This window comes from Oncorhynchus nerka, linkage group LG5 (assembly GCF_034236695.1).
Source record: "Oncorhynchus nerka isolate Pitt River linkage group LG5, Oner_Uvic_2.0, whole genome shotgun sequence".
Taxonomy (NCBI): Eukaryota; Metazoa; Chordata; class Actinopteri; order Salmoniformes; family Salmonidae; genus Oncorhynchus; species Oncorhynchus nerka.
This window is the reverse complement of record NC_088400.1, coordinates 20384283-20395583: the sequence shown is the minus strand read 5'-3', so window position 1 is coordinate 20395583 and position 11301 is coordinate 20384283. Positions and strand designations below refer to the sequence as shown.

At 45.1% G+C, this 11301-nt stretch overlaps 1 protein-coding gene across 1 annotated transcript in view; it reads left to right on the top strand.

Annotated features, from left to right (window-relative positions):
- Positions 1-9913: 9913 nt before the first annotated feature.
- Positions 9914-11301, top strand: part of LOC115125812 (monocarboxylate transporter 8-like) — a 51790-nt gene continuing 50402 nt past the window's right edge. Inside the window, exon 1 of the mRNA XM_065018436.1 lies at positions 9914-10932. Within this exon, the coding sequence (XP_064874508.1) occupies positions 10425-10932 (508 nt within the window). The 5' untranslated portion in view covers positions 9914-10424. The remainder of the gene's footprint in view (positions 10933-11301) is intronic.

The following is an 11301-nucleotide window of genomic DNA, read 5'->3' as shown; positions in this document are numbered from 1 at the left end:
CATTTGTTGACTTCTGCATGTTCTGTTTCTGTTTCATGCATGTTAACATTAGAAGCCTCCTCCCTAAGTTTGTTTTATTCACTGCTTTAGCACACTCCGCTAACCCGGATGTCCTAGCCATGTCTGAATCCTGGCTTAGGAAGGCCACCAAAAACACTGACATTTCCATACCTAACTATAACATTTTCCGACAAGATAGAACTGCCAAAGGGGGCGGAGTTGCAATCTACTGCCGATATAGCCTGCAGAGTTCTGTCTTACTATCCAGGTCTGTGCTCAAACAATTTGAGCTTCCACTTTTAAAAAGCCACCTTTCCAGAAACAAGTCTCTCACCGTTGCCGCTTGCTACAGACCACCTTCTGCCCCCAGCTTTGCCCTGGACACCATATGTGAATTGATTGCCCCCCATCTATCTTCAGAGCTCGTGCTGTTCGGTGACCTAAACTGGGACATGCTTAACACCCCAGCCATCCTACAATCTAAGCTTGATGCCCTCAATGTCACACAAATGATCAATGAACCTACCAGGTACAAACCCAAATCCTTAAACACGGGCACCCTCATAGATATCATCCTAACCAACCCTCCCTCCAAATACACCTCTGCTGTCTTCAACAAGGATCTCAGCGATCACTGCCTCATTGCATGCGTCCGTGACCACCCGTCATAACTGTCAAATGCTCCCTAAAACACTTCAGCGAGCAGGCCTTTCTAGTCAACCTGGCCCGGGTGTCCTGGAAGGATATTGCCCTCAAAGTGCTTTCCTCATCATCTTAAATAAGCATGCACCATTCAAAAAATGTAGAACCAGGAACAGATATATCCCTTGGTTCCCTCCAGAACTGACTGCCCTTGACCAGCACAAAAACATCCTGTGGCATACTGCATTAGCATCGAATAGCCCCCGTGATATGCAACTTTTCAGGGAAGTTAGGAACCAATATACACAGGCAGTTAGGAAAGCAAAGGCTAGCTTTTTCAAACAGAAATTTGCATCCTGCAGCACAAACTCAAAAAATGTATGGGACACTAAAGTCCATGGAGAATAAGAGCACCTCCTCCCAGCTGTCCACTGCACTGAGACTAGGAAACACTGTCAACACTGATAAATTCACGATAATTGAGAATTTCAATAAGTAATTTTCTATGGCTGGCCACGCAACAGCCCTGCACCCCCCACAGCAACTTGTCCAAGCCTCCCCCATTTCTCCTTCACCCAAATCCAGATAGCTGATGGTCTGAAAGAGCTGCAAAATCTGGACCCCTACAAATCAGCCGGGCTAGACAATCTGGACCCTTTCTTCCTAAAATTATCCACCGAAATTGTTGCAACCCCTATTACTAGCCTGTTCAACCTCTCTTTCGTATTGTCTGAGATCCTGAAAGATTGGAAAGCTGCCACGGTCATCCTCCTCTTCAAAGGGGGAGACACTCTGGACCTAAACTGGTACAGACCTATATCTATCCTACCCTGCCTTTCTAAGGGCTTCGAAAGCCAAGTTAACAAACAGATCACTGACCATTTTGAATCCCACCGTACCTTCTCCGCTATGCAATCTGGTTTCCGAGCTGGTCATGGGTGCACCTCAGCCATGCTCAAGGTCCTAAATAATATCATAACAGCCATCGATAAGAGACAATACTGTGCAGCTGTATTCATCGACCTGGCCAAGGCTTTCGACTCTGTCAATCACCACATTCTTATCGGCAGACTCAACAGCCTTGGTTTGCCAAATGACTGCCTCGCCTGGTTCACAAACCACTTCTCAGACAGAGTTCAGTGTGTCAAATTCGAGGACCTTTTGTTCGGACCTCTGGCAGTCTCTATGGGGGTGCCACATGGTTCAATTCTCGGGCCGACTATTTTCTCTGTATACACCAATGATGTCCCTCTTGCTGCTATTAATTCTCTGATCCACCTCTACCCAGATGACACCATTCTGTATACTTCTGGTCCTTCTTTGGGCACTGTATTAACTAACCAACAGATGAGCTTCAATGCCATACAACTCTCCTTCCGTGGCCTACAACTGCTCTTAAATGCAAGTAAAACTAAATGTATGCTCTTCAATCGATCGCTGCACACACCTGCCCACCCGTCCAGCATCACTACGCTGGACGGTTCTGACTTAGAATATGTGGACAACTACAAATACTTAGGTGTCTGGACTCTCCTTCCAGACACACATTAAGCATCTCCAATCCAAAATTACATCTAGAATCGGCTTCCTATTTCACAACAAAGCATCCTTCACTCATGCTGCCAAACATACCCTCGTAAAACTGACTATCCTGCCGATCCTTGACATCAGCGATGTCATTTACAAAATAGCCTCCATCACTCTACTCAGCAAATTAGATGCAGTCTATCACAGTGCCATTTTGCCACCAAAGCCCCATATACTACCCACCACTGCGACCTGTATGCTCTCGTTGGCTGGCCCTCGCTTCATATTCGTCGCCAAACCCCCTGGCTCCAGGTCATCAATAAGTCTTTGCTAGGTAAAGCCCCACCTTATCTCAGGTCACTGGTCACAATAGCAGCACCCACCCGTAGCATGAGCTCCAGCAGGTATATTTCACTGGTCACCCCCAAAGCTAATTCCCCTTTGGCCGCCTTTCCTTCCAGTTCTCTGCTGCCAATGACTGGAACGAATTGCAAAAATCACTGAAGCTGGAGACTCATATCTCCCTCACTAACTTTAAGCACCAGTTGTCAGAGCAGCTCACAGATCACTGCACCTGTACATATCCCATCTGTAAATAGCCCATCCAACAGCCTCATCCCCATACTGTTATTCAGTTGTTTTTTTTCTTTCTCCTTTGCACCCCATTATCTCTACTTGCACATTCATCTTCTGCACATCTATCACTCAAAGGTAAGGCATATATTATATCGCTATTTCTGACTTCCGTGTCGCAACTGTCTGGTTGAAATATGATTTGTCATGCATTTGTATGCAGGGCCTCAGATAATCGCATGGTTTGCTTTCGCCGTAAAGCCTTTTTGAAATCTGACACCTTGGCTGTATTAACAAGAAGTTAAGCTTTATTTTGATGTATAACACATATATTTTCAAGAATGTAAAATATTTTAATTTAGTATTTTTGAATTTCGCGCTCTGCAATATCACCGGATGTTGGCCTGGTGGGACGCTACTGTCCTACGTATGCGTAAGAAGTTAATTGCTAAACTGTAATTATTTTGCCACTATGGCCTATTTATTGCCTTACCTCCCTTATCTTACCTCATTTGCACACACTGTATATAGACTTTTTATATTGTGTTATTTATTGACTGTATGTTTGTTTACTCCATGTGTAACTCTGTGTTGTTGTTTGTGTTGCACTGCTTTGCTTTATCTTGACCAGCTCACTGTTGTAAATGAGAACTTGTTCGCAACTAGCCTACCTGGTTAAATAAAGGTGAAATAAAAAAGAATATTAAGTAATGCTAACATGACAGCTCATAAATCATGCTGACATGACAGCTCATAAATCATGCTGACATGACATTTCTCTGACAAGAATGGAAGAACACTGACAACACACACAGACACACATTCCCTTTAGCGTTTCCTCTTCTTTGTTTTGTTGTTAACTGCTACTTTAGTCTGTTTCTACCCAGATGGACACATGGGACATGTCATATCTATAGGCAGGGATCACTGGGTATGTGAGTGCTGGTACTACTAATGCAGCAGGCCTAGAACACTTTATTATTAGAAACAATAAACACCTATTCATTCCATTTGTTTTCACATTGATGAATTGCCAATGGACTTTTACGTGGATAATTCATCATGCACATTTCAATGAGGGAGTCTAGACTGTCAGGGACAATCAATGCTAGCTGCTGTCTGGTCACACACGCTGAGATGAAACCATGCATGTCACGTCAGGAGACTGTCGAGCACAGTGTGTCACACAAAATATTGTTTTATCTGAAAGTTTTCTGCCAGAGTGCGGCACCGTGTGCCAAAGACTACAGGTATGAGGGTGACACCTTGCTTCCAATGCGAACCACACCAGGATCACAGACATCAGCTATGGAGTACAGCTTGGGAATAAACCAGTTAATTGAATTCTATAGAACAAACTGTATCGCTTTCAGAACCCTGAGGGTAAATCATTTGATGTGAGTCACAACAGTGTGATAATGGTTCTGCCAGCTCCACCCCATCCCTGCTGGATGCTGCATGTTCAGGCATGCTGAACACTACTTACATTACCTGCACCTCTCCCCCCCTCGCTCTCTCTCACCCTCTCTAACCCTCTCTTTCTTAACCTCCCTCTCTCCCACTAACCCTCTCTGTGTCTCTCCATCTCACCCTCTCTCCCACGTACCCTCTCTGTGTCTCTCCATCTCACCCTCTCTCCCACTAACCCTCTCTGTGTCTTTCCATCTCACCCTCTCTCCCACTAACCCTCTCTGTGTCTCTCCATCTCACCCTCTCTGTGTCTCACCATCTCTCCCACTAACCCTCTCTGTGTTTCTCCATCTCACCCTCTCTCCCACTAACCCTCTCTGTGTCTCTCCATCTCACCCTCTCTTTCTCACCTTCTTTCTTTCAGTCAGTTCCAGTCTGCATCATTCAGCCTTGATGAAATTAAATGTCTGCCTCCAGAATTCCCCCATATGGTTACATAAAGTCTGTCTTTTCTCTGCTGGGAGACCACCCGCCCGCCCCCAGTCCCAGTCATTCCTCTGTGTTCTTGAGCCTGGATCACCCGCCTCCACCTCTCAGAGGAATTAAAGAATCCCAGAATCAACAGGAAATCATTGACCAACCTTCTCCTGGGCCCCTTGACCTTTGAGCCCTTACATGTGTGAATCGCTGGGAAAGTTCTAGAAACAGAACTCCTCAATCATTTATTTATAGGCCTCATAAAGGAGTGGGATGATGCTCCCACAGAGATAAATCTTATAATGTAGTGATCTAATGATGAAATATATGATTATTAAACAACGCCACCCAACAGTGTATCGACCCCGAGGGACAAAGGGTGCTTAGCTATACACTGAGATAGGCCAGGTGAGGTGTTCATTTCAAAAGCAATTAAGACAGGATGTTATTGGGTATTGGCTTAAGATGTTTTCCAAGACATCCATAGGAATGTGACCCATGGATGTCGGACACTAGCTTGTTTCTACCTCGACATTGACCTAATTAGGCCTACATAAATTCAATCACAGCTAACCAAGAATCTTAATTTGGCTAAAGAGAGGTTTCTCCATCTCCCAACATGAGATTGGTCAATCAATCCTAAACACACTGTCAACTAAACACATCCTGTGTGTCAACTGTGGCATATTGGCCCCATCCAATGGTGAAAGTTAACTATTGCACACAATCACAGCTGTGGTCAATGATTAGGGCCAGTTGTACACGATCACAGCTGTAGTCTATGACTAGGGACAGTTGTACACGATCACAGCTGTAGTCTATGACTAGGGCCAGTTGTACACGATCACAGCTGTAGTCTATGACTAGGGACAGTTGTACACGGTCACAGCTGTAGTCTATGACTAGGGACAGTTGTACACGATCACAGCTGTAGTCTATGACTAGAGCCAGTTGTACACGATCACAGCTGTAGTCTATGACTAGGGACAGTTGTACACGGTCACAGCTGTAGTCTATGACTAGGGACAGTTGTACACGATCACAGCTGTAGTCTATGACTAGGGCCAGTTGTACATGATCACAGCTGTAGTCTATGACTAGGGACAGTTGTACACGATCACAGCTGTAGTCTATGACTAGGGCCAGTTGTACACGATCACAGCTGTAGTCTGATGACTAGTTGTACACGGTCACAGTCTATGACTAGGGACAGTTGTACACGGTCACAGCTGTAGTCTATGACTAGGGACAGTTGTACACGATCACAGCTGTAGTCTATGACTAGGGACAGTTGTACACGATCACAGCTGTAGTCTATGACTAGGGCCAGTTGTACACGATCACAGCTGTAGTCTATGACTAGGGACAGTTGTACACGGTCACAGCTGTAGTCTATGACTAGGGCCAGTTGTACACGATCACAGCTGTAGTCTATGACTAAGGACAGTTGTACACGATCACAGCTGTAGTCTATGACTAGGGACAGTTGTACACGGTCACAGCTGTAGTCTATGACTAGGGACAGTTGTACACGATCACAGCTGTAGTCTATGACTAGGGCCAGTTGTACACGATCACAGCTGTAGTCTATGACTAGGGACAGTTGTACACGGTCACAGCTGTAGTCTATGACTAGGGACAGTTGTACACGATCACAGCTGTAGTCTATGACTAGGGCCAGTTGTACACGATCACAGCTGTAGTCTATGACTAGGGACTACGATCACAGCTGTAGTCTATGACTAGGGACAGTTGTACACGATCACAGCTGTAGTCTATGACTAGGGACAGTTGTACACGATCACAGCTGTAGTCTATGACTAGGGACAGTTGTACACGATCACAGCTGTAGTGACTAGGGACATGACTATGGGACAGTTGTACACGATCACAGTCATGACTAGGGACAGCTGTAGTCTATGACTAGGGACAGTTGTACACGATCACAGCTGTAGTCTGTAGTCTATGACTAGGGACAGTTGTACACGATCACAGCTGTAGTCTATGACTAGGGACAGTTGTACACGATCACAGCTGTAGTCTATGACTAGGGACAGTTGTACACAGTCACAGCTGTAGTCTATGACTAGGGACAGTTGTACACGATCACAGCTGTAGTCTATGACTAGGGACAGTTGTACACGATCACAGCTGTAGTCTATGACTAGGGCCAGTTGTACACGATCACAGCTGTAGTCTATGACTAGGGACAGTTGTAGTCACAGGTAGTCAGACTAGGGACAGTTGTACACGATCAGCAGCTGACTAGGGCCAGTCTCACAGCTGACTATGGGACAGTTGTACACGATCACAGCTGTAGGGACAGTTCTATGACTAGGGAGGGCCAGTTGTACACGATCACAGCTGTAGTCTATGACTAGGGACAGTTGTACACGATCACAGCTGTAGTCTATGACTAGGGACAGTTGTACACGATCACAGCTGTAGTCTATGACTAGGGCCAGTTGTACACGATCACAGCTGTAGTCTATGACTAGGGACAGTTGGATCACAGCTTAGTCTATGACTAGGGACAGTTGATCATCACAGCTGTAGTCTATGACTAGGGACAGTTGTGACACGTACACAGTCACAGCTGTAGTCTATGACTAGGGACAGTTGTACACGATCACAGCTGTAGTCTATGACTAGGGACAGTTGTACACAGTCACAGCTGTAGTCTATGACTAGGGACAGTTGTACACGATCACAGCTGTAGTCTATGACTAGGGACAGTTGTACACGATCACAGCTGTAGTCTATGACTAGGGACAGTTGTACACGATCACAGCTGTAGTCTATGACTAGGGACAGTTGTACACAGTCACAGCTGTAGTCTATGACTAGGGACAGTTGTACACGATCACAGCTGTAGTCTATGACTAGGGACAGTTGTACACGATCACAGCTGTAGTCTATGACTAGGGACAGTTGTACACAGTCACAGCTGTAGTCTATGACTAGGGACAGTTGTACACGATCACAGCTGTAGTCTATGACTAGGGACAGTTGTACACGATCACAGCTGTAGTCTATGACTAGGGACAGTTGTACACGATCACAGCTGTAGTCTATGACTAGGGCCAGTTGTACACGATCACAGCTGTAGTCTATGACTAGGGACAGTTGTACACGATCACAGCTGTAGTCTATGACTAGGGACAGTTGTACACGATCACAGCTGTAGTCTATGACTAGGGCCAGTTGTACACGATCACAGCTGTAGTCTATGACTAAGGACAGTTGTACACGATCACAGCTGTAGTCTATGACTAGGGACAGTTGTACACGGTCACAGCTGTAGTCTATGACTAGGGACAGTTGTACACGATCACAGCTGTAGTCTATGACTAGGGCCAGTTGTACACGATCACAGCTGTAGTCTATGACTAGTTGGGTCACAGCTGTAGTCTATGACTAGGGACAGTTGTACACGATCACAGCTGTAGTCTATGACTAGGGACAGTTGTACACGATCACAGCTGTAGTCTATGACTAGGGACAGTTGTACACGATCACAGCTGTAGTCTATGACTAGGGCCAGTTGTACACGATCACAGCTGTAGTCTATGACTAGGGACAGTTGTACACAGTCACAGCTGTAGTCTATGACTAGGGACAGTTGATCACAGCAGTCACAGCTGTAGTCACAGCTATGACTAGGGACAGTTGTACACGATCACAGCTGTAGTCTATGACTAGGGACAGTTGTACAGCTGTAGTCACAGCTGTAGTCTATGACTAGGGACAGTTGTACACGATCACAGCTGTAGTCTATGACTAGGGCCAGTTGTACACGATCACAGCTGTAGTCTATGACTAGGGACAGTTGTACACGATCAGAGCTGTAGTCTATGACTAGGGACAGTTGTACACGATCACAGCTGTAGTCTATGACTAGGGCCAGTTGTACACGATCACAGCTGTAGTCTATGACTAGGGACAGTTGTACACGATCACAGCTGTAGTCTATGACTAGGGACAGTTGTACACGATCACAGCTGTAGTCTATGACTAGGGCCAGTTGTTTTGGTTGGTTATTTGTTTTATTTTTATACCAGTGTTTTCACCATTATCCACTAGGTTTGCTGCAGGTAGAAAATCCTAGGAAATCCATCATTGTCTGGTTGTGTGTTCGGTGGGGAGGCTTCCTCTACTAATCTTAATTGCACAAAGCCGATTGTTTGGCAAGGAAAACTATTTGTAGACCAGTGATTCTATACCTAATTTTGCTCAAACTTGGAAGTGGTAGCTAAAAATGTGTAATTTAGGGAAGTTTAGGGTGGTAAGGGCAGGGTAGCCTAGTGGTTAGAGCAGTGGACTAGTAACCGGAAGGTTGCAAGTTCAAACCCCCGAGCTGTTCTGCCCCTGAACAGGCAGTTGACCAATTGTTCCTAGGCCGTCATTGAAAATAAGAATTTGTTCTTGCCTAGTTAAATAATGGTAGAATATAAACAATAAAAAAGCACCTGCTTTGGTAAAAAGCTGAGAGATGGGCCTGGAGGAATGTAACCTCTTAAATTCATAGAGTTGTGGATGCAAAGACTGACCATCCATGATATCAAAATTGTAGTTTAATTTTAACCATGTTTTGAGGCTAAAATATATATATATATTTTACATTTACCTGGTGTAAACAAACTTATATTTGGGGTTCTGGTGGGGTATGAACTAAACTCATTAGGCATTTAAGTTATATTGTTGAAGAATATTGGGTACTTATAAAAACTGCTGATTGCCCCCTTTAAAGGGTAGAGTCAATGATAACAACCCGACCGGGTTTCGAACCCAAATCCTAATATCAAACCCACACATGAACCATTACGTCAAAAAGGTGAACAGGGACTGCCTGTGTGAATGCAAATATAGAAGCTTGCTTTTCAAGCCTCAGTTCTTCACCGTTTGATGTAAATAACGTCTAAACGCTATTTATCCGGGTCTAAAACGCCGATGTATGGGATGTAAACTGTGCATATTTGCTGATAAAATAGAAGGCTGTAACATGTCGTAGTGAAATTAAATCAGCTGCTATACACCGGATACAAAGTTGCGCCGAGAAATTGTTACATTGACACTTTTCCGCGATAAACTGTAGTCTTCTACAATTGTAAACTCACTCCATCAACGTCATTCACTGAGTTGAGGCGGGGCTTTCCAAAGTAGTTTGAGTATTGTTTGTCAGAGACAGCAGAATGCGTGGGGGCGACATTCGAGTATTTTCGTAATCTCACACTTCAGGAATGTTAAACCCGTCTCTGAGCTCGGCCATTGGTGACGAGGTCGTGGAGGCGGGGGCAAATTTGTTGAATGAAGGTTGCTTTCTGTGTTAACACGGTGATCCTGAAAGCCCCCGGCCGATAGATCCACATATTCCAATGTAAAATTAAACAAATGAAAGAGGAGGAGCCGAAACTCATTTATTTACAGATTAGGCTACACGATGTAGAGTAGAGACTCCGTGCAGCGGGAGCACGAGATTGGCGAGCAGCAGACGTTTTCCTAGGTTGATTTACATTTTGCACGGAGCAGGAAAGCAAAAGTTAAATATTTTCTGGCGTCATCATTTCCCCTAGAAATAGGCTACGGGGACATCTGATACCATGATAAATAATACGTGCCTGTCCTTTCACCATACAATCGATTTTATAGCGACAGTTCGGATACTGCTATTGGTGCAGTGACTTCACTTTGTCTACTATTCTTGGAAGAGCAGAGCAGAAAGAAACCGACTTCGTTTTTATTATAGACAATCCTTGTCAATCAGTAGGCTACTGTCGCCATCTGATGCATGAGCGATGCAGCCAGAACACAACAGTAACCCCTATACTAGACAGGATGAGGGGGGGATCAACGGGATAGGAGACAATCAGACCAAGGAGGAAGCATTGAGCGGCGAGCCGCCGACCGAACACTGTGATGAGGCTACTGCAGACTCTGAAATGGCGCACAACGGTGGTTCTCCCCAAGACCAGGAGAATCAGCAAGCACAGGAGGACCAGGGACAGGACCTGGGAGATGGCGAATGCAAGATCCCACACGAGGACAGCACTATCCAGCTAATAGAGGCTGGATGTCTCGATAGTAAACCCGGTGTGTCCCCGAATTCCCAGTCTCAGTCCTCGGCACCAGGGCAGAGCCCCGGGTTCGTCCCACCCGAGGGCGGGTTCGGCTGGTTAGTTGTTTTCGCTGCTACCTGGTGTAATGGATCCATTTTCGGGATACAGAACTCCTTCGGTATCCTCCACATGATGCTGGTGGAAGACCACGCAGACCCCAATGACAAAACGTCGCAGTTTAAAGTAGGTGAGTCTGTCCTGTGACTGTTGCACCTGTTAAAATGAGCCTACTGATGGTGAATTACTGTTGAAGATGATCGAGAATGGTCAAATAAACATAGCCAGAACCAGAAGAATGCTCAGCATTGTCTCAAGACGATATTGAAGTAAAACATAAAATGAAAAATGTCATTATTGATCATATCCATCTTTGCAGCTTCTACCCCCAAGCCATTTTTGCTGTGATGAGAATTTAGGCGACTACTTCAGTCTCATCATCATTAGCATCTGTTTGAAGACTTCAAGTTAATATAGACTATACCTAGGCCATATAGCACCAGAGTTTCCTTGCATTAACTTTCTGATCACGGCTCTGTCATATCGCTGGATAACATAC